Raw genomic sequence first — 24,302 nt, forward strand, 5'->3', positions numbered from 1 at the left:
CATGCCTGTGGTCCCAGCTACTTGGGAGGCTGAGGCAGGAGAATCGTTTGAACCTGGGAGACGGAGGTTGTAGTGAGCCGAGATCATGCCATTGCACTCCAGCCTGCGACACAGAGTAAGACTCCATCTCAGAAAAAAAAAGAGAAAAAAGAAAAAAGAAAGGCGTTGATCTTTTAAGTAAGATAATCTGGGGCTGGGCGTGGTGGCTCACACCTGTAATCCCAGCACTTTGGGAGGCCGAAGCGGGTGGATCACGAGGTCAAGAGATCGAGACCATCCTGGTCAACATGGTGAAACCCCATCTCTACTAAAAATACAAAAAATTAGCTGGGCATGGTGGCGCCTGCCTGTAATCCCAGCTACTCAGGAGGCTGAGGCAGGAGAATTGCCTGAACCCAGGAGGCGGAGGTTGCGGTGATCTGAGATCGCACCATTGCACTCCAACCTGGGTAACAAGAGCGAAACTCCATCTCAAAAAAAAAAAAAAAAAGAGAATCTGGCATTCCAGAGAAGGAGGCGGGGGCTGGGAGATAAAGCTGTTAAGGGCTCACCTGCTGGTAAATGGTGTCATAAAGAAATACCACAGTTCTTTATGAGATCCTGCTTATTAGCAGCCTGTGAGTTTATTTAGATCTAGATCCTGTGCCTGAGAGTGATGCTGTTTTAGGATTAGTATAATAGAATCAATGGAGACCTGGGAGGTTCTCATCATTAACACAAATGTTAGAACTCTATGCAAGTCAAAAATCTGATAACACATGTCATGTGCTTTAGCTGCAATTTTTTGCAAGTATGAAGGGAAAATAGTTTGAAAAGTTCTATTATATGACAAATATTATAAAAATCAGGCTCATTAAGCTCAATGTATTCCTCTTATTTCAAGTTGAGTGAAGCCCTGAATCCTTGTTCAAGTCCTGTAAAACTAAAACATAAACACACACATTAAGATACGTATATATGTTCACTTACCTCTGCACTGGTCAGGTTTTTATCTGGTCCAGATAAATATGGGATAAGAAATGGTTCTGAGGGTCTCATCATGGAGAAAAATCCAAACATGCAGAGGATCACAGTGGGGTAAATCCAGGAATTGCTTGGTGAAGTTTTATAACAATCCATGGCTGATCAAATGGAAACAAAGAGAAAATTAAGTGATGTTTATTCTTTTTAGCATCTTCCATGCGATGAAAAACGAATTGTTGTTGTCGTTAAACAAAGTCTCACTGTGTTGTTCAAGCCAGAGTGCAGTGGTGTGATCTCGGCTCACTGCAACCTCCACCTCCCGGGCTCAAGCGGTTCTCCTGACTCAGCCCCCCAAGTAGCTGGGATTACAGGTGCCCACCACCATGCCTGATAATTTTTATTTTTAGTAGAGATGGGGTTTCACCATGTTAGCCAAGCTGGTCTTGAACTCCTGACCTCAAGTGAGGAAATGGCTTGAAATTCAAGCTTTAGAAATAAAGCCCAATAGAGGATCTCATTTATCACTGCACAGGAACAATAAACACAAAACAAACCCAACAACCATTTCATGGTGGCTATATTTGAAAACATCTTGCCTTCTCATGTGAATTATCATGTGCATGGAAAATTCACTAATTCCTCCACATTTTAGCTGAAGCTTTACCTTGTTGTAACTCTTAGAGATTTTTGAGGGTCCTGCATGTGGTTAATTTCTCTCAGATAATTTATAGGAAGAAAACTAATTTGCTGTATGATGCTTTTCTGCATACTGTCTCCTTAAATCTACATAATAACTATAAAACAGATATTTTCCCACATTCTCAGAGGAGCATATGGAAGAGCCAAGATGCCCAAACACTGGCTTCAAACCACACGTTCAAGATCTGAATCCAGGTCTCCTTATTCTCATCAGGAACCTTTCACCCACTCCACTCTTCCTCATTCTGTAGGCCCCCTCAGCTGCTGGTATTAACCTAAGGACAACCACAGTGAGGGGAAAAAATGTGTATTTATAAACACATTCATACTTAAGATTATGGTTTCATAAATAGAGCTTTTAGGGTCAATTACAGTTTGAAAGCAGGAGAGCGGGAAAAGCATTCTCATTTGAGAATAGCAAGTCACCTGGGTGGAATTCCAGGAATCCAGTGGGTGGGGAAGGTAGGAAGGGGTTGGAAGGTAGGAAGGACCTACTGGGTGACATCATTGCGGCTTGCCACTCACCCTACTCTTTCCCAAGGTGACCCCAGACAGCTGCATAATTCCTCTGTTAAGTTTTACAGGGTAAACGCAGTTTATGTCAACAAAGCCCTTGATCGAGCAGTGGAGAGGTCAGAGCAATCAGATTTTGAAACCAGGATTACCGCAATCGTGAGTAATGCTGACGATGTGAAAATTTTGCCAAAGGCAAATTAGAGTGACTTCACCTGCTTCCTTAGCCCAGCAAAGAGGGCTGTTTCTTCTTCCTGGAATGCTGCTAAGTTTACTGGCGATTTCTTTGTTGTTCGCGATCTCAGAGGATGGCTGTCCTGGACGGGTAATGACTGAGGCTTGGTCATCTTCTGAAGAGTGGTCTTGCTGGGGTGGCATCTGCTGACCATGATGGAGACATCCAGAGGATCCTCTCCATCTTTGCCGACCATGGATTTGTTCACTACATCCAGGTCATCATCTTCTCCATGCATCTGAGACCTAGGCCTATGCCATGATGATCCGCAGGCTGCTAAAAGCCTGCCAGATTATCTATCTCTTTGTTTCTATGGTTCTAATAATGATGTCCAGATCGATTTAGTTGTGAAGGTCAAGCAGAAAAAAACTTACATAATACATGCCCTATTAAAGCACAAGCCTAGGAAGGCAGAGCAGGTGGCTTGGTTCACTGCTTTGTCTTAAGTGCCTAGCATAGCACCTGATACATAGCACTCAAGGAAGATGCTGAAGGAATTGAATAAACAAGCAACTATAGCCTACTTGAAGAAGGATAAGGGTGGAAAGATAGAAGTGTCAGGTACAGGCAAGAATCCAGAAGTTAGGGAAGGCAATCTTACAGAAGGAAGCGTATGAGTCACGCCTCACCACTGAGAACAAGTGTAAAGGCTGTTTGCTTTTCCTGAGGGCATCATCTCACTTCCTAGCTTCATCCCTTAAGGAAGAAAGATCCTCAACTCTGCAAGTGCTTTGCCATTTATGACCAGGACTATGATAATTGAATTACTTATGCAATCTTTTAAAATAATTTTTACATTTGGAAAATGATTTAATTTTTCTTCTAGCATTCTGTGAGGCATAGAGAGGTTGCCACTGGATAGATGGGGAGATGGAGGGCAAGAGGTAGTAAGATTTGTGCTGGTTTTTACCTTTAATGTCAGAGCCTAGACTTGGCCTCAGTTTTCCTAATTCCAAGTTCAGCTATCTTTCCTCCTACACTCTGTTGACAGAGCTTGGCTATATCCTCAAAATTCCCATTTTAAACTGAGCATGGCGCCCAGTGCTTTGGGAGGCTGAGGCAGGAGTGTCACTTGAGTCTGGGAGATCAAGGTGGCAATGAGCCGTGATTGCACCAGTGCACTCCAGCTGGGGCGACAGTGAGACCCTGTCTTAGAAAAAAAAAAATCAAATTTCAGTTTATTTTAAAATAGTGATTTTCATATTGTTGTGTTAAGGAAATTTAGTATGGGTTTGCAAACAGGATGATGATGATGATCATCATCATTATTATTATTCTGAGATGGAGTCTTACTCTGTTGCCCAGGCTGGAGTGCAGTGGTGCAATCTCCACTCACTGCAACCTCCGCCTCCTGGGTTCAAGTGATTCTCCTCCCTCAGCCTCCGGAGTAGCTGGGATTACAGGCACCCACCATGCCCAGCTGATTTGTGTGTTTTTAGTAGACACAGGTTTCGCCATGTTAACCAGGCTTGTCTCGAACTTTTGACCTCAGGTGTTCTGCCTGCCTCAGCCTCCCAAAGTGTTCAATTACAGGCATGAGCCACCACGTCCAGCCAGGATTTTTTTAGTAGTACAAAAAATGTTAACTATCAGAATGCATTGCAGAGAAAGGCTAAGCTTTTTTTCTGAAACTTCTGTGTGGGTCAGCAATATATAAATACACATATGTGATCATAATGTCAACTATGTTACTATGGGACACAATACTAAGTTAGAAATTGTAGAGGAAGACTGGGCTCAGTGGCTCATGCCTGTAATCCCAACATTTTGGGAGGCTGAGGGAAGACAATTGCTTGAGGGCAAGTGTTCAAGACCACCCTAGACAACAGAGCGAGGCTCTATCTCTTAAAAGAAAAAAAAAAAAAGGACATACACATTCATGTATCTTTATAATACAATGATTTCTCTTTTTGGGGTATATACCCAGTAATGGAATTGCTGGGTCAAATGGTATTTCTGCTTCTAGATCTTTGAGGAATCACCACACTGTCTTCCACATGGTTGAAGTAATTTACATTCCTATCAACAGTGTGAAAGCATTCCTTTTTCTCCACACTTTGGTCAGTGGGAACTGAATGATGAGAACACATCGACACATGGGGGCAAACAGCTCTGGGATCTGTCAAGGGAACAAGGGGGAGGGGGGCGGAGAATAGCTAATGAATGCTTGGCTTATACCTCGGTGATGATTTGATTTGTGCAGCAAATCTCCATGCCAAACATTTACCCATACAGCAAACCTGCAGGTCCTGCACATGTACCCCAGAACTTAAAAGTTGTTGAAAAACAAAGATTTAGCTTGCTGTGGTGGAGCATGCCTGTAATCCTGGCTACTTGGGAGGCTGAGGGGAGAGGATCATTTTAGGTCAGGAGTTCGAGGCTGCAGTGAGCTATGATCATGCTGCTGCTCTCCAGCTTGGGCTATAGAGTAAGACCTTGTCGAAAAAAAAAATGCAGAGGGGAAAGGAGGACTAATTAGGAACCATGTCCCACTTGTGTTGTCTGGGAGGATCACATCCCCCACAACAAAGTATTATTCTAGAATGGTCCATTCTTTTATCATTTTTCCATTTATCATTCCATTTTGACCTCATAATATTATCTGCCTCTAAAAAGAGCTCTAAACTTCCCTTTGCTTCCATTGCTTCTAAGGTGAGGACGTGAATTGACTTGATTTTCTGAGTTCATACCTGTGAAAGCCAGATGTTTACCTTTCCCCTTCATTTTCTGTGTATTCCAAATCACAAGATAATGCTTTTAAAAGTTGCTCCTGTGGCAGTAATCCTCACCCATTACTATAAGCTCCACCACTTTTTAAAAAGGTATAAGAACACCGTATAAGCAGTAGATTAAAAAATTTAAAAAGGCTGGGTGTAGTGGTTCATGCCTGTAAGCCCAGTGCTTTGAGAGGCTGAGGTGGGTGGATCACCTGAGGTCAGGAGTTCAAGACCAGCCTGGCTAACATAGTGAAACCTCGTCTCTACTGATAACACAAAAATTAGCCAGGCATGGTGGCGGGCATCTGTAATCTCAGCTACCTGGGTGGCTGAGGCAGGAGAATCACTTGAACCCGGGAGGTGGAGGTTGCAGTGAGTCGAGATTACGCCACTGCACTCCAGCCTGGGCAACAGAGAATGACTGTGTTAATAACAATAACAGAAAAAGGCACGTTCTCCAAACAAAAGTCAGCCTATCAGGCTCTCATGATTTGAAACATGCAGTGAAGATGCTGAAGTAAAAAGAAAGGGTGAATTCATCAGCTGCTCCTTTTAGCAGAGACTCGGAGCAGCTAAATCCACAACAGACCTTACGTTGGTGGCATTGGACACACAGGAGAGTTTGCAGTGGTACAGTGTTAGCTACAACAGCGGACGGTGGAGGTGAACCCTGAGCTTTGGCCTTGGCTGCACTCCGGAGCCACAGTGATCCTGGGCAGGTCACAGTCTCCCTGCTCCACCTGCACAGCAGAACAGAGTGCACCCACCCCCTGACCCTGTTGCAGCATACCATGTGGGCCCTGAAGAAAACGGCCACGGACACTGTAGGGATACACAGAGGTGCTGATCCAGCCAGGACTTTTGACTTGGAAAAGTGGCCACTTCAATTGCTGTGGAACTGATGTGTTCTTTTCTTCTTTTGCTGCTAGGAAAATGAGCACTTTTTGCCCAGGCGCGGTGGCTCATGCCTATAATGCCACTACTTTGGGAGGCCAAGGCAGGTGGATTGTTTGAGTTCAGGAGTTTGAGACTCGCCTGAGCACATGGTGAAACCCCGTCTCTACGTAAAATATAAAAATTAGCCAGGCATAGCGATGCGCGCCTGTAATCCAGCTACCTGGGAGGCTGAGGTGGGAGGATCACTGGAGACTGAAAGGCAGAGGTTGCAGTGAGATGAAATGGTGCCTTTGCACTCCAGCCTGGGCAATAGAGCAAGACCCTGTTCTCAACAGATATAAAAATATATAAAATAATTTTTAAAAATAATAAAAGTAATTATTTTCCATGTTGTGAAAAAAGCCACAGCTGTCCCACCAGGGATGCTTCACTTCATACTGTTCAGCCTCCAGCTTCTCTCAATGCCTATTTTTTTTTTTGGAGACAGAGTCTCCCTCTGTCACCACATTGGACTGCAGTGATCTCAGCTCACTACAACCTCCACTTCCCTGGTTCAAGTGATTCTCCTGCTTCAGCCTCCCAAGTAGTTGAGATTACAGGTACCTGCCACCATACCAGGTTAATTTTTTATATTTTTAGTAGAGACGGAATTTCACCATTTTGGCCAGGCTGGTCTCAAACTCCTGACCTTGGGTTATCCACCCACCTTGGCCTCCTAAAGCCCAGGATTACAGATGTGAGCCACCACACCCAGCCTGAATCTCTGCTTTGAGCCCATTGCCACATATTCCACATAAGGCCACACTGCTTACTGCTGCCTCCCTTCTTTGGGGTGTGTGGGGTGCCACAGCCATTTGAAAAATAAATCTTGCTAGCATACCTAATCCTACTTCATTTGAAAATGCTTTTAGGTTCTTTTTTTAATCTCCCATAAAATTTAAAGTTTACTTGTATTTTGACTATGAATGAATTTGGCAGAAATGGCTCCTCATGATTTTTGTTTTTATCTACCTTGTAACCTATTATATGTTTGCAAAATTTCTTGTACTGCAGTCTATTACATGCTTGTAGTCTTTTGGTATCAGAGTTCAATTTTTTTCTTTCTTCTTTTATTTCAATTATTACCACGTTATTGGCTTTTCCATTTTTATTTATTTCTTTTTTTACATTCTTTTTTTTAAAATTGCATTTTAGGTTTTGGGGTACATGTGCAGAACGTGCAAGATAGTTGCATAGGTACACATGTGGCAATGTGATTTGCTGTCCTCCTCCCCTTCACCCACATCTGGCATTTCTCCCCATGCTATCCCTTCCCAGCTTCCCCCTCCGCTGGCCCTCCCCTATTCCCCCCAATAGACCCTAGTGTGTAGTGCTCCCCTCCCTGTGTCCATGTGTTCTTATTGTTCATCACCTGCCTATGAGTGAGAATATGCAGTATTTCATTTTCTGTTCTTGTGTCAGTTTGCTGAGAATGATGTTCTCCAGATTCATCCATGTTCCTACAAAGGACATGAACGCATCGTTTTTGATTGCTGCATAATATTCCATGGTGTATATGTGCCACATTTTCCTAGTCCAGTCTATCATCGATGGGCATTTGGGTTGGTTCTAGGTCTTTGCTATTGTAAACAGTGCTGCAATGAACATTTGTGTGCATGTGTCCTTATAGTAGAACAATTTATAATCCTTTGGATATATACCCAGCAATGGGATTGCTGGGTCAAATGGAATTTCTATTTCTAGGTCCTTGAGGAATCGCCACACTGTCTTCCACAATGGTTGTGGAACCATTTACACTCCCTCCAACAGTGTAAAAGTGTTCCTATTTCTCCACATCCTCTCCAGCATCTGTTGTCTCCAGATTTTTTAATGATTGCCATTCTAACTGGCATGAGATGGCATCTCAATGTAGTTTTGATTTGCATTTCTCTGATGACCAGTGATGATGAGCATTTTTTCATATGTTTGTTGGCCTCATGTATGTCTTCTTTTGTAAAGTGTCTGTTCATATCCTTTGCCCATTTTTGAATGGGCTTGTTTGTTTTTTTCTTGTAAAACTGTTTGAGTTCTTTGTAAATTCTGGATATCAGCCCTTTGTCAGATGGGTAAACTGCAAAAATTTTTTCCCATTCTGTTGGCTTTTCCACTTTTAATCATCTCCTTAAATTGTTCTTTCCACCTGGCAGCCAGGCACATTGGCTCATGCCTATAATCCCAGCACTTTGGGAGGCTGAGGCAGGAGGATTGCTTGAGCCCAGGAATTTGAGATCAGCCTGGACAACATAGTGAGATCCTGTCTCTATTAAAAACAAAACAACAAAACAACAACAACAAAAAAACCCCCAAAAACCAAAACTTTCCAACTGGCCAAAGGCTACCCTTCTTTCATAGACAAATGCCTTAACAGTTGATTGTTAAGTGTCCAGTTGACTTTTGATACTAACTCTGAAACTCCCAATTTTCTTCTAGTGACTACAAGATAAGTTCATTTGTCATCCTAATTCTGTAGTACAGAAAAATTAAGGGTTTTGTTTATGTATTTTTAGTGGGAAACAAAACAATTACTTCATTGCCAGGATCCCTTTTGGAGTGAGTTACAAATGAAGGCTGGAACTCACATCTCCGGGGTCTGCTGCTCTATTTCCTTCAGTGAGCCTTAACTCAAAGAGTCATTATACAGATTAAGCTCTTTCCATAGTTGTACACACACCAATGTTCAAGTATTGTTTGTATATGCATTGGGGAATCATACTGGACCTAAGCTAATTTGGACCTCATCTACATTTCAGACACGGATAATGCCCTATTTCTTAATCCATGGGTTGTTTGTATCTACCTCTAAGTGGACATACTTAAAATTCCTATGTCCACAAATATTTCCAAGTATATTTTCCATTTTTGTAGGATAAGCAACTATTAAAAAGCAAGAACTGCAGGAACTGAGGCTGGGCACTGCGCCTCACACCTGTAATCCCAGCACTTTGGGAGGTCGAGGCAGGTGGGCGACTTGAGGTTAGGAGTTCGAGACCAGCTTGGCCAACGTGGCAAAACCCCTGTCTCTACTAAAAATAGAAAGGTTAGCCCAGGTGTGGTGGCGGGCACCGGTAATACCAGCTTAGGAACCTGAGGCACAAGAATCACTTGAATCTGGGAGGCAGTGGTTGCAGTGAACCGATTGTACAAATGCACTCCAGCCTGGGTGACAGAGGGAGGCTCCTCCGTCTAAAAAAAAAAACCAATAACACACAAACAAAGAAAAAAGAACTGCAGAAGCTGGCATACACTGGTGGGCTTCCTGAAGCCAGGGTGATTTTCTAGCTAAGGAGGAGCCTTATTTGGTCAGATTCCTCCACCCATACACACTCACTTGCCCACCCAAGCATGGAATTCTCCCACAGCCAAAGCATTCGGAGCTGTGGGGCTCCCTGAGGTAGCAGCCAAGGTGGCCTGATACAAGCAAGTGACTCCCTCCAACCTGGTTATGCAAGTTTCCCACAACCGACAGCCTGGGGAAGAACAAGATACTGAGTGAGTGGAAAGAAATCCCTTGATCAAGTCCTGGTCCATGTTTGTTCAGATGATACTGCCAGAATTTACCCAGATGCCAGGAATTTGAAAGGACATTACAATAGTGGTTCCCAACCTTCTTGGCACCAGGGTCCCGTTTCATGGAAGACAATTTTTTCATTAAACAACAGGGGAGGAGTTGGGGGAATGGTTTTGGGATGAAACCGTTTGGTCTCAGATCATCGGGCATGAGATTCTCACAAGGAGCTTGTCACCTAGATCCCTTGCATGCACAGTTCTAGGAGAATCTAATGCCGTCACTGATCTGGCAGCAGACCGAGCTCAGGTGCTAATGCTTGGTTGCCAGCCGCTCACTGTGTGGCCCATGGGACCCCTGACAGGCCAGGGGACCCCTGATTGAGATCACCACTCTCCTCCCACTTCCTGCCCACTTCTTTCTACTAATTTTTTCAGCCATCTCAGAGAGGGCAGTCATCTGAGAAATGGGCTAGCCTGATTTTCACAATAGGATAGACCTTTACTACAGTCAAAACACTTATTTCAAACAGAAGAGCAATACATTGGTAATTACATTTTTGCCAGATGCCATCTTTACAAACACTGGGTTCGGTGGCTCATACCTATAATCCCAGCACTCTGGGAGGCTGAGACGGGTGGATCACTTGAGGTCAAGAGTTTGAGACCAGCTTGGTCAACATGGCAGAAACTGTCTATACTAAAAGTATAAAAATTAGCCAGTTCAAGACCAGTCTGGGCAACATAGAGACCCCATCTCTCTAAATACTTAAAAAAAAAAAAAAAAAAAAAAAGAGTCTTACAGAGCATGATCTTTAGCTTCCTCCCCCCAAGTTTTTAGGCTACCTAGGGACTCCACTCTAAGCTATCTTATTAGCATAAACATTATCAAAGAGGCTCATTATGAATAAAAAGACACCTATCCCTCAGGAATTGTCAAAAGTTTTAGCATAAAGACTAAATACATTTTATGTTATATCACAGTTTTTTTTTCCAAAAAGCCCACCTTTCCGCCTTTCAACACTGCTAGGAGTCAAGCTCCTCCCCAGACAGAAGCAAACTCAAAGTCTGATTACCAAAAACAAAAATATTTGCTTTTAGCTGATATCAGAATAGATCAACTAATTATGCCTTTTAATCTGCTTATTACTAAAATAGAAGAGAATATAACTTTGAGTAAAACGTTCAAATAAAGCAAAGGGCTGCAGTCAGCCTAAGTCACGGCAAGATGGCCCTGAAGGAAGACATAGGGAAAGAATGCCAGGGGCTCGCTGCAGTCAGAATCAGAGGGTGGTGGCCAGGCATGGTGGCTCAAGCCTGTAATCCCAGCACTTTGGGAGGCCGAGACAGATGGATCACCTCAGGTCAGGAGTTCGGGACCAGCCTGGCCAACACGGTGAAACCCCGTCTCTAATAAAAATACAAAAAATTAGCTGGGCATGGTGGCAGGTGCCTGTAATTCTAGCTACTTGGGAGGCTGAGGCATGAGAATCTCTTGAACGCAGGAGGTGGAGGCTGCAGTGAGCCAGGATTGTGCCACTGTACCCCAGCCTGGGTGACAGAGCAAGACTCTGTCTCGAAAAATAAAATAAAAAATTGGAAGGTGAGTCCACCAACTTCTAGGGAGCTATTGTATTCTGGCTGTAATTTCATCTTATTTGAAATGCATCTTATTGATCAATTCCTCACTCTATGTACAAGAACTAATTTCACATAACAAATACTAACACCACAGCGTGCCATCCAGAAGGAAACAAATCTTCGCGACCTCGGGACTGGCACATATTTGAAATGATAAAAAGAATCTTAAAAGAAAAAAAAATGATAAAGTGGATTTCTTCAAAAAGCCACATCTGGTTGTCAGGAGGTACTGTTAAGAAACTGGATAGAAAGGAGAGCAGGCCCCATGGCTCACACCTGTGATCCCAGCAATTTGGGAGGCTGAGGTGGGTGGATTGCTTGAGGTCAGGAGTTTGAGACCAGCCTGGCCAACATGGTGAAACCCCATCTCTACTAAAATTATCAAAATTAGTCAGGTGTTGTGGAGCAAGCCTGTAATCCCAGCTACCTGGGAGGCTGAGGCAGAAGAATTGCTTGAACTCAGGAAGTGGAGGTTGCAGTGAGGATTGCGCTACCGCACTCCAGCCTGGGCGACAGAATGAAACTCTGTCTCAAAAAAGAAAAAAAAGTCACATTAGCCGGGCATGGTGGTTAACGCCTGTAATCCCGTAATCCCAGTACTTGGGCAGGCAAAAGCGGGTGGATCATGAGGTCAGGAGTTCTGAGACCAGCCTGACAAACATGGTGAAACCCTGTCTCTACTAAAAATACAAAAATTAGCCGGGCATGGTGGCGGGCACCTATAGTCCTCGATACTCAGGAGGCTGAGGCAGGAGAATGGCTTGAAACCGGGAGGCAGAGGTTGCAGCGAGCCGAGATCATGCCACTGCACTCTCCAGCCTGGATGACAGAGAGAAACTCCGTCAAAAAAAAAAAAAAAAAAAAAAGGCGCATCCGCTTATTAGGAGGTACTGTTAAGAAACTGAAAAGGGACCAGGTGCAGTGACTCATGACTGTAATCCTAGCACTTTGGGAGCTGAGGCAGGAGGATCACTTGAGCCCGGGAGTTTAAGACCAGCCTGGACAACATTTTTTTGGTCTGTAGAAAAAAAAATACCAAAAAAAAAAAAAACAGTAAAGCAAATAAATTAGAAAGGGAAGCCATAGACTTAAGAGAAAACAGTCATAATACCAACATCTGACAAAAGAATTGTCTCCAAAATATAAAGAACCCCTGCAACTCTGTGAGAATAGATGAACAAACCATTTAAATACTTTGCAAAACATGTGGTTGGCCAAGAGCACATGCAAAGATGCTCAGTGTAAGTCATCAGAAATTCTAAGTTAACACTATGAGAAAAAACTAACAGTAGAACGGCTACAGAGGCAAGTGTACCAAATGTTGGCAAAGATTTAGAGCAAGTGAATTCATACGCATTGCTCATAGGAATGTAAAATGGTATCAACCCTTTGGAAAACCATTTGGCAATCCGTCCAAGAATGCTCATATATTACTGTTAGTGAAAAAATGAGAGGCAACTAAATGTCCATTAAACAAGGAATGAATGAACAATGATACATTTTGGCAACCAATACTAATTAGGAATAAAAAGGAGTGAACTATTGCAAATACTTGAATGAATATTTAAAAAAAAATGCTGTGCCAAAGAATCCAGACACAAAAATGCATGATTTCATTAACATATAAAGTCCTAAAATATGCAAAACTTATCTGTAGTGATGGAAATTGGATCAGTGGTTGCCTGGGGTGGGGGTACAGAAGAGAGTGATGGCAGTAGAGCACAGGGGAACTTCCTGGGGTGACCAAAACACTCTCCACCTTGATTGTGGTGATGGTTACAAACATTTGTCCAAACTCATATATTAATACTATATACACTTACATTATACATTTGCTTGTTTGTAAACCATACTGCTATGGTTTGAATATCTGTCCTCTTCAAAACTCATGTTGAATCTTAATACCAGGCCCGGTGCAGTGGCTCTTGTCTATAATCCCAGCACTTAGAGAGGCTGAGGCAAAAAGATTGCTTGAGGCCAGGAGTTCAAGATCAGACTGGTCAAGATAGCAAGAACACAGTTCTGCAAAAAATTAAGTAAATTAGCTGGACATGGTGGTACATGCCTGTAATCCAAGCTACTGAGAAACTGAGGAAGGAGGATCCTTGAGCCCAGGATGTCAAGGCTGCAGTGAGCCATGATTGCACCATTGCATTCCAAGTTGGGCTGGAGAGTGAGACTCTACTGGAAAAAAATTTAAAAAAGAGGTGGGGCTTTTCAGAAGTGATTCGATCATAAGGGCTCTGTGCTTATGAATGGATTAGCCCATTCATGAATTAATGGAGTCAAAGGTTAATGGATTAATGAGCTATTATGGGAGGGGAACTTATGATTTTCTAAGAGAAAGCCCTGAGTTAGCAGCCTTAGCCCTTGGACCATGTGATGCCTGCGCTGTCTTGGAATTCTTTACAGTCCATACCAGGAAGAGGGCTCTCACCAATGTGCCCCTCAACCTTGAACTTCCCAGCCTCCATAACTGTAAGAAATAAAACACTAGGTCAGGCACGTGGCTCATGCCTGTGATCCCAGCACTTTGGGAGGTTGAAGAGGACGGATCAGCAGGTCAAAAGATTGAGACCATCCTGGCCAACGTGGTGAAATCCAGAATTAGCTGGGTGTGGTGGTGCATGCCTGTAGTTCCAGCTACTCAGGAGGCTAAGGCAGGAGAACTGCTTGAACCCAGGAGGTGGAGGTTGCAGTGAGCCAAGATTCCAGTCTGGCAACAGAGTGAGGCTCCGTCACCAAAAAAAAAAAAAAAAAGAAAGAAAGAAAGCCATTTTCTTTATAAATTTCCCATGTTCAGGTATTGTTATAAGCAACAGAAAACAGATTAAAATAAAAAGACGTACTTCAATAAAGATAATTTGAAAATAACTCCCTGAAACATGGAAGAAAATAGACCAGACTCAAACATTATCCTGCATGCAAGAATCTAGACACAAAAAGGAAGGACATAACCATAAAGATTTCGTTTATGCCAGGTCCCAAACAGTCAAAATGACTTCATGCTTATAGAAATCACAAAATGCGGCTGGGCACGGTGGTTGACGCCTGTAATCTCAGCACTTTGGGAGGTTGAGAGGTGGGTAGATCATGAGGTCAGGTTTCCAAACCAGCTTGGCCATCATAGTGAAACCCCCATCTCTACTAAAAATACAAAAATTATCTGGGTGTGGTGGCTTGTGCCTGTAGTCCCAGCTCCTCGGGAGGCTGAGGCAGGAGAATCACTCCAACCTGGGAGGCAGAGGTTGCAGTGAGCTGAGACCATGCCATTGCACTCCAGCCTGGGTGACGGAGTGGGACTTCTCAAAAAAAACAAGAAAAATGAAAAAGAAATCACAACTGTGGTCATCCTGGAGGCAGGGGTAGGTGAGAACTGATGGTAAAGGGCACAGGGGATCTTTCTGAGTTGATGAAATATCCTGTATCTTGATGGGATATAGTTACATGGGTGTATACAATTATAAACACTTAAAATCTTTGTTTGCATGTAGATTTAAAAAATCAACTTAAAAAAATGCATTCTACTCTCCCTCCTCCAAAGCATTTTACAGGGCTCAACTCTCTCTAGCTCTGGACTTCTAGCGGTGCAATGACTAAGGTTATTTTAAATTCCACATCAGGGAAAGGCCTCCATATAATAGGAAAACCAAACAGGACCTTTGAAATTGAGTCTGTCCCAGAAAATTTCTGTTGAAATCATGCCCATAAAGCAAAGCTCGGACAGGCCAATAAACCTTGTAAGTTTGGCCACATATAACATTCTTCAATTAATACAGATAGAATAAGAGTTACCTGTTTTTTTCTGTGCCCAGCATTTCTTTCTTTCTAGAACCATGCTGGTTTCCTGCCTTCAGATCCAACTTCTTCTCCTTCCTGCTGCCCACCACTATGAAAACCCCAGGCACAACACCCCTTCCTCTCCCTGGCGTCTCTCGTCTTCCTCCTTCAGAGACAGCTGCCAAGAGCAATAGCTTTATACGCAGAAGCCCATCCTCTTCTGGTGGCTTTACGTACTGGAGCCAACCCTCTTCTGCAGCCAATGTCATTTGAAATCCCATTAAAAAAAAAAGCAGACACCCAGATTCAGATCTTTCTGAAACACAAGTGATTAGAGAGTTAATAACACCTTCCTCTGACTATTCTTTTTTTTTTGAGACAGAGTCTCCCTCCATTGCCCAGGCTGAAGCACAGAGGTGCAATCTCCACTCACTGCAACCTCTGCCTCCTGGGTTCAAGTGATTTTCCCACCTCAGCCTCCCAAGAAGCTGGGACCACACACAGGTACCCGCCACCAGGCCTGGCGAATTTTTGTATTGTTAGTAGAGACAGGTTTCACCGTGTTAGCCAGGCTGGTATTGAACTCCTGACCTCAAATGGTTCGCCTATCTCAGCCTCCCAAAGTGTTGGGATTACAGGCATGAGCCACCTTGCTATGCCTTCCCCTAATTATTCTTACTAAAGTAACCTAATTTAGCTTTCCGTAGAGTGCTAAGTGATCCAGACTCTCAAAAAACTGCAAAGTAGCCCTATTTATAATCCTTTATGTTAAACTCCACCCCCTGACCAAAAACAATAAATCTTTGCTGAAACAAAGCACTCCACACAACTTCCAAATATCCAATATATGGGTCAGCATCCAATAGAACTAGGCCCAGATATCCAATATATGGGTCAGCATAGTTCTGTTGTTTGTTTTTGTAAGAGCAGAAACAAGTGATTTATTTTTTATTTTTAGTAAAGATGGGGCTTTGCCATATTGACCAGGCTGGTCTTGAACTGGCCTCAAGCAATCCGCCTGCCTCGGCTTCCCAAAGTGCTAGGATTACAGGTGTGAGCTACCATGCCCGGCCTAAATGATCTTTAAGATGCTTCAGATTTTATTTTTTCATATATGGTACCATCCTTTTTAATTTGTGCGAGGTGCTTCTGGTAAATTAATCACTCCCTTCCACATTCTGTTTATTCTCTATGTTTATATTCAGATCAATCTGGTATTAGGTGCAGCAGGAAGAATATGGGTAAGAAAACCACAAAGCTTATGGGAGCAGCTTAGAAAGTCAACTGACCCTAGCCCGGGCAAAGTAGCGAGATCATCTCTATAAAAAATACAAAAATTAGAGGGTGTAGTTGCTCATGCCTGTAATCCCAGTACTTTGGGAGGCCCAGGTGGGTGAATCTTGAGGTCAGGAAATCGAGACCATCTTGGCCAACGTGGCCTCTCTACCAAAAATACAAAATTAGCAGGGTATGGTGGTGTGTGCCCTTTAGTCCCAAGTACTTGGGAGACTGAGGTGGGAAGATTGCTTGAGCCCAGAAGGTCAAGGCTGCGGTGAGCGGAGATCGCACCACTGCACTCCAGCCTGGGCGACAGAGTGAAAGAAACCCAAAAACCAAAACCAACATGAAAACAAAAAACTAAAAAGGAAAGACCATCTAGTCACTGAGATGCAGTGGAAGTATCTGATTAGATACATTGAGAGAAGGTGGGATTGCAGGGAAAAGTTTGGGTTAAACTAAAATAAAGGGGAGCCACGGTGGCTCAGGCCAGTTGTCCTGGCGCATAAGAGGTCAGGCCAGCCTGGGCAACATAGAAACTTCTCATCCATTTAAAAAAAAAAAAAAAAGAGTAAAGAAAAGAAAAATTAAGAATCATTGGAGCTATTTAACAACTCTGTAAATTTTAACAACCGATAGCAATGTAAAATACTTTATTATCTATAGACATGCAAATAAGGTTATCCGGTGAAGGACAAGTCTTCCTTTCCCAGTGGAAAGCCAGTTTCAATATTCCCAGACTATATTTCAATATTCAATATTCCTGATCTACAAACATACCCATTCTTTGGATTCTTCTTTAATCTGGCTATAACAGCCTCACCAGTTTCGTCATTAAGGAGTCCTGGGACTCAGAAGCCGATACCCCAAAATACGGGTCTTCGACATGCTGGAGGTCAAGGTTTCTCTGACCTTCCCTGCTCCCAACTCGACAAAGCCTTTATCTGCTTAAGATCCAGACCCACCAAAAGGAACAATTGTTTATTTTCTCTTTCCTGTAAGACTAAGAATATACCCACACCTGAGCAGACCCTTTCACAGATAATGTAGCTTCTTCTCTCCCCTGACCCATTCATTCTCCCTAGCAAGCACCTCAACAGAACTGCTCTTCTCCTCCCTTCCATAACCTGCCAGACTGGTCTAGAAGCTTCTGACACATGTTGCAGGGTGGGGTAATCAATCACTCTGATTCTGTGTGTGTGTGTGTTGCATAGATGTGTATGCATTTACCATTACATGACCTTAAGAGTCTTGTTGCTCTATTACCAACAATGACTGAAGGAAATTGGTATTTTTGTCCATTTTAGCTACTACTAGGATAATCTTATAAGTTATTTGGAAAGTTATGTTTTTGGTCCATTTAATATACGTGCCTCAATGAAAAAACACCTTTTGCCACAGGGGACACCAATGTTTCAATATTCATAGGAGCAAAACACATGAGAGTATTTTATTTTATTTTATTTTTTTGAGGCAGAGTCTTGCTCTGTTGCCAGGCTAGAGTGCAGTGGTACGATCTCGGCTCACTGCAACCTCCGACTCCCAAGTTCAAGCCGTTCTTCAGCCTCAGCCTCCCGAGAAACTGGGATTACAGGCACCCACCACCACGCCTGGCGAATTTTTGCATTTTTAGTAGAGATGGGGTTTCACCGGAGGGCCAGGCTGGTCTCGAACTCCTGACCTCAAGACCTCAAGTGATCTGCCCTCGCAGCCTCCCAAAGTGCTGGTATTACAGGCATGAGCCACGAGCCCAGCCTGAGAGTACTTTTAGAAAACATTATTTCTTTATCCTTTTCAAACCTGAAGCACTTCAAAAGTCCCAACCTTTGCGACATTGATTTGGTAAATAGATGTCACGTTGTTATTTGATGACTTAGGTATCCTTTCCAGCAGTGTTATTGTAAGGTGTAGTGTTTTCTTTTAATTTCAATTAACTAAATTTCAAGTGGTTCCCCCCAAACCCCTGCTCTCTTAAATTCAAACTCATCTCTATTTTCCTCACTAGGAAAGACCTTTTTTCCATCCTTGGATTGGAATTTGGAATTCTGTGCTAAAATGCCTTTCAGTTAAAATCTGTGAACGCGAGTTATAACCCTAGGAGGTGCCGGCACTTTACGAAAATCGTGGTTTTGTTTAATCTGCTTTCCCAGAAGGCTGCGAATGGGAATTCCAGACAAACCCACTTGGGTGAGTCACAGCACGCGAGCTGTGGCCTCCTCACGCGGCTCGGAGTGTATAGCCCAGGCCCGCGGATCCAGGAGCCCGCCCCCAGCTCTCCAAACCCGGGAAGAGAGAAGCGACATTGCTGAGAGCAAGGGATGACGGTGCTCCTTCAATTAATTCGCCCCCGAGGTGTTCTTACCTACACAAGGGGGTCTCTGTTCACCAGATCGCTCACTTGCGGGACGACCACGTACCCGCAGCTGTCGGATGGATCCAGGCGCTCTTGATAGGGGCGGGGGCGGAGCCTGCCTGGCCTGGAGCCCGGGCCACGCCCCCACGTTTTGCATATGCGAGTCGGGGCCTTCAGACCTTTAATCGCAGTGGGGAAGCCCAGGTTTCCAGGAGCCGGGACCGGTTTTCTGGGCGAAAACAGTCAACTCCGCGGAAAGGAGCAACTTAAGTAATACACTGACATTCAGCATAATGAAGCAGGATGGCCTGAATCCAACGTCGATCGTTTGCTCTATTTATAAATATGTCCTTTCTTGTGAATCCAAGGCTGGCTGTGACCCCCACTCTACACTGAAGAAAGTGAGGCAGAAGGAAGCAGGCCTCCCCTTCCCCTCCCGTCCTCCTCCCCTCCTTCTCCCCTCCTTCTCCCCTCCTTCTCCCTTCCTTCTCCCCTCCTTACCCTTCTCCTCCACCTCCTCTCCCCTCCTCTTTCCCTCCTCTCCCCTTCCCCTCCCGTCCTCCTCCCCTCCTTCTCCCCTCCTTCTCCCTTCCTTCTCCCCTCCTTACCCTTCTCCTCCACCTCCTCTCCCCTCCTCTTTCCCTCCTCTCCCCTTCCCCTCCCGTCCTCCTCCCCTCCTTCTCCCCTCCTTACCCTTCTCCCACCCCTTTTCTCCCCTTCCCTTCTCCTCCCCTTCCCCTTTTGCTCTACTTCCCTCCCCTCCTCTCTTCCTTTCCTTCCTTCCTTCCTCTCTCTGTTTCTTTCTTTCTCTTTCTCTTTTTCTTTTTTTCTCTTTCTCACTCTCTCTTTTTCTTTCCTTTTCTCTTTCTTTCTTTTAGACAGGGTCTCACTTCATCTCCCAGGCTGGAGTACAGTGGTGCAACCCCAGCTCACTGCAACCCCGATCTCCCAGTCTCAGTGATCCTGCCTCAGCCTCCCGAGTAGCTGAGCTTGCAGGTAGATGCCACCACGTCACATTATTTTATTTTTGTGGAGACAGAGTCTCACTATCTTGCTCAGGCTGGTCTCGAACTCCTGAGCTCAAAGAATCCTCCTGCCTTGGCCTTCCAAAGTGTTGAGATTATAGGTGTGAGCCACTGCACTCAGCCTACAAATAGTTTATATACTAATGTGAAACTTCTTATTAAAAAGAGGATTAAAAAAAAAAAAGTATTACAAAGTACTTTTTGGTTAAAATGGAAAAAAGATTTTTATTTTTGTTCTTCTCTTTGTGGAATTGAAAACCACCCCCCTGAAGATAAACACTGCGTGGCTTCTAAGGGCTACTAGCAGAAGTGAAATGGATTAAAGACCCCCAGGTGTCTTGGTTTTCTGTCCTACAGCTCTGTCCCGCATTTTCTGTTTTCATTCTCCTGTGATTTGTGAAAAGTCCTGAGCTGAACATCAGGTATAGGAGTTCCCTGGTCATTGTGCCACAAGGAGCCCTTGCAAATTGCTGTGTTCTCCCAGAGAGTATTGTGAAATTTCCTTAAAGGCTGAAGGTGTCATGATTTCCTCCACACCTCTTGATGAGGATGAGTTCAAATTGGATCTTGAGAAGTTTACTCTGATTCTCTAATATCTCATAAGCCATAGTCTAAGTCACAGAGAGGTATTGAGGAATTCATTTATGCATAGAAACATAAATGACACATTTGCAGATTAAATGGACATGACATTTGAGTTTGATGCCATACAATTGTGTGGGGAGATGGGTGTGGATGGGGTCATAGATGAGAAAAGATTGGCAGTGTGTTGATTGTTGTTTACTTGGGTGATAGTTCTTAGAAACTGATTGTACTGTTTTTCAGTTTTGTATATATTTGGCATTTCCCATAACACAAAATATTTTAAAAATCATTTATTCTTACTGGGCACAGTGGCTAATGCCTGGAATCCAGCACTTTGGGAGGCCAAGAAGGGTGGATCGTTTGAGCCCAGGAGTTCGAGACCAGCTTGGGCAGCATTGTGAGACCTTTTCTCTACAAACATACAAAAATTAGTCAGGCATAGTAGTAGCATGCGCCTGTAGTTCCAACTGCTTGGGAGGCCAAAGTGTTATGTTGGCTTGAGCCTAGGAGACGGAGGTTGCAATGAGCTGAGATCATGCCATTGTACTCTAGCCTGGGTGACAGAGCCAGACCCTGTCTCGAAACAACAACAACAACAAAAACCACACACACAAAATAATTTATTCATTAAGAAGTTATTTATTCCTTTCGGTCCCGGCAGCGGCAGGACTGAACCAGGGACGCCTTCCCTTCGTTTTCAGTGCCCGCTCCAATGCCGGCCCTGCCACCATCACGGAACAGGCCGTCATCTACTTTGCCAAAAGCGTCCTGGCAGGAGGCATGGCCGCCGCCATCTCCAAGACCGCCGTGGCCCGGATCCAACGGGTCAAGCTGCTGCTGCAAGCAGCACAAAGGCATCGTGGACCTCATCGTCCGCACCCCAGGGAGTAGGGCGTGCTGTCCTTTTGGAGGGGCAACCTGGCCAACGTCATCCGCTACTTTCCACGCAAGTCCTCCACTTGGCCTTCGAGGATCAGTACAAGCAAATCTTCCTGGCGTTAGGGGGGTGGGGCGGGGGCAAGCACACACCTTTAGTTCCAGAGGTACTTTGCAAGTAATCTGGCTCCCTGTGGTTCGGTCGGCGCGACCTCCCTCTGCTTCATGCACCCCCGGGATTTCGCCAGAACCCTCCCGGCAGCCGACGTGGGGAAATCCGGCACGGAGCGCATGTTCCAAGGCCTGGGAGACTGCCTGGCGAAGGTCACCAAGCCCAACAGCGTCCGGGGCCGGTACCAGGGCTCCAGCGTCTACCCGGCCACGGCGTCTACCTCCAGTGCAGGGCATCATCATCTACCCGGCCGCCTACTTCTGCGTGTACTACACGGCCAAGGGCATCCTCCCTGATCCCAAGAACACGCACATCGTGGGGAGCTTGATGATCGCGCAGACGGTGGCGCCCGTGGTCGGTGTGGTCTCCTACCCCTTCCACCCGGTGCAGCCGCGGAGGATGATGCAGTCCCGGCGCAAGGGAGCTGACATAGGTACACGGGCACCACCGACTGTTGAAGGAAGATCTTCAGAGACAGGCGGGCAAGGCCTTCTTCAAATGTCCTCAGGGGAAAGGGGGGCGCCTTCCTGCTGGTCCTGGACGACGAGCTGAAGAAGGTCATTTAAGGGACTCAGTTGCCTCCTTTACACACACATCAAGGGAACCAAGAGAACCACGTAGAATCCTCAGCCATGCGGACCATTGACCTTCGAGAAATTCCAGTCGTCTTTTTCCCAGCCGGATCCTCCCTGTAGATGGCCAGGGAAGGCTCTAGAAAAGGGGTGCCTTGTGATCCAACCATTGGCACCCAATGCCATGTCTTGATCACTGGGGGAAGGGAACCATGGTGTCCTGACAGGCCCACAGGTGAAACACTCCAATACTCAGACCTAGAGACCAGATATTTGTAGGACCCAAGTCGTGTTTAAGTATTTATTTAAAACAAAAGAATTATGTTTCCCATTTGTACTTTAACAAAAATTATTTATTGAGTACCTGCTATGTGCTCGACACTGTCCTAGGTGCTTGGGATATATTTGTGAACAAAGTTAAAAATCTCTGCCTTGTCACTTACATTCTAGCTTGGGATGGGGTGTGTAGAGGGAATACCAAATAGTAAACACGATGAGGTAGTGAATTTTATAGTGTGTTAGAAAGTGTTAAGTGTGTGGATTTAATGGAAATGGTAATCCCATAAAGAAGTTGATGGAGAAGAGGACTAAGCCCGAGACTTGGGTCTCCAACTTGGGAAAGAACCTGCAGGGAGGCTGAATGAGAGAAGGAGGAGAGGGAGCCGCAGTGTCTTAGGGAGTTGCTAAACACCGTGTACCTCTCTAATACACTTCCTCTTGCACTGATACTCAACAATGTGGCTGCAATTATGTCCATGAAAATCTATTTGAGGTGGAGCGTAGTGGCTCATGCCTGTAATCCCAGCACTTTGAGAGGCCAAGGTGGGTAGATCACCTGTGGTCAGGAGTTTGAGACCAGCCTGGCCAACATGGTAAAACCTTGTCTCTACTAAAAATGCAAAAATTAGCCAGGCGTGGTGCCTCGAGTAATTAGTAAATTAGTCTGAGCACCCCTGTAATCCCAGCTAGCTACTTTACAGGCTGAGGTAGGAGAATTGCTTGAACCTGGGAGGTGGAGATTGCAGTGAGCTGAGATTGCACCACTGCACTCCAGCCTGGGCAACAGAGAGAGACCCTGTCTCAAAAAAAAAAAAAAAAAAAAAATCTAGTTGAATAATTGATATAAGAGTGGAGAAAAGTGGCTAGGGAAAGAAAATCTCACATTAGTAAGTAGGTGAATTTATCTGTTTCACTCTTAAATGTTAACTCTTTGAAGGCTAAGATTTGTTTATCTTTAGCTTTCTATCTTGGCCTAATATAGAGCAGTCATATATTTGCAGAGTAGATAAGTAAAAAACAGGTGGAAAGTTAGTGTGAAGCTGTGACTTGCCATGCTGGACCATTCAACACTTCCAACCATAACTGAGTTGCAGATGTTGGAGCTCATAAACTGATGCCCCAAAATACGATGCCTGGACATACTGAACTGCAGAAGCCTAAAGGTCTCTTTGACTTCCCGACAAGGTCTCCTCCGAAGAAGCTGAAGTCCCTTTGTCTGCCTCAGATCTAGACCCACCAAGGGGCACTATTGTTTTTTCTTCCCCTTCTTGTAAGACTAAGAATGTAACCACACTTGAACAGACCCTTTCATTGTCAAAGAGAACAGACTTTCAAATTAATCTCAGTTCCTGATCCTTTACTGTCATGGTAAAGTATCTCCACTCTTATATCAATTATTCAACTAGATGAGAATAGAAGCTTCTGAACCCTGTTGGGAGGTGGGCATGCACTGTGCTTCTCCTAGCGCAAACATCAATATATTTGTCTGCCTTTTCCTTTCTTTTCTTCTCCTTTTCTTTTTTTAATTGCTCACAGTAGAGTGCAGTGGCACCATCTCAGCTCACTGCAACCTCTGCCTCCCAGGTTCAAGCAATTCTTGTGCTTCTGTCTCCCGAGTAGCTGGAATTACGGATGTGTGCCACCACACCTGGCTAATTTTTGTATTTTTAGTAGAGATGGGGTTTCACTGTGTTGGCCAGGATGGTCTCACACTCCTGGCCTCAAGTGATCTGCCGGCTTCAGCCCCCAAAAGTTCTGGGTGTATGCCTTTTCTCTAGTGAATTTACCTTTTCTGTGAGTTGGTTTTCAGTGAAGCTTCAGGGGTGGGGGTAAGGGGGAAATTTTTTGTTGACCCCAACACAGACCGACATCATGGGAGACAAGATGTGTAGACGAGCCCAGGAATTCCTGTGACGCTGATGACCAAAGTTTGGAATTGATTTCCAAATTTCTATCTTTATTATAAAATTTGCTACAGGATAGTGTGGGACCTAGCACACACTAACCGAAACCCATTTAAAGATCATGCATGATCTTTACATATCACCCATGTCTTTTGCTCTGTTGGCCTCACTAATGCAATGTACACATCCTACAGAGCAAGAGATGGCTGAGAATATGGAGAGATTATTCTTTTTATTAAGGAAGAGTAGTTTTTTTTTTTTTTAACAGGG

The 24,302-nt window shown here is 44.4% G+C and overlaps 1 protein-coding gene and 1 pseudogene across 5 annotated transcripts in view; one reads left to right on the top strand and one right to left on the bottom strand.

Annotated features, from left to right (window-relative positions):
• The window catches only part of SLC19A3 (solute carrier family 19 member 3), a 30,390-nt gene extending 11,673 nt beyond the window's left edge, over positions 1 to 18,717 (bottom strand). For 2 of the 4 annotated variants that reach the window (XR_013519142.1, XM_002749861.7), the window contains exons 1-2: positions 18,629 to 18,717; positions 970 to 1,121 (exon numbers count right to left, since the gene is read on the bottom strand). Coding sequence is in view for 3 of the 4 variants with exons in the window: in XM_002749861.7 (XP_002749907.3) it covers positions 970 to 1,119 (150 nt within the window). In the remaining variant the exon portion in view is untranslated. Of the gene's footprint in view, positions 1 to 969; positions 1,122 to 13,031; positions 13,231 to 15,003 lie in introns of all 4 variants that reach the window. The other 2 variants (XM_054257999.2, XM_008999639.5) reach the window with 2 other exon arrangements.
• An 85-nt stretch (positions 18,718 to 18,802) lies between these two features.
• On the top strand, positions 18,803 to 22,165 carry LOC118154817 (ADP/ATP translocase 3-like; annotated as a pseudogene). The gene is made up of 4 exons (XR_008482304.2): positions 18,803 to 19,020; positions 19,498 to 19,615; positions 20,891 to 21,472; positions 21,504 to 22,165. The product of XR_008482304.2 is annotated as an ADP/ATP translocase 3-like (transcript).
• Positions 22,166 to 24,302: the final 2,137 nt, after the last annotated feature.

Source organism: Callithrix jacchus, chromosome 6 (genome assembly GCF_049354715.1).
Source record: "Callithrix jacchus isolate 240 chromosome 6, calJac240_pri, whole genome shotgun sequence".
NCBI lineage: Eukaryota > Metazoa > Chordata > Mammalia > Primates > Cebidae > Callithrix > Callithrix jacchus.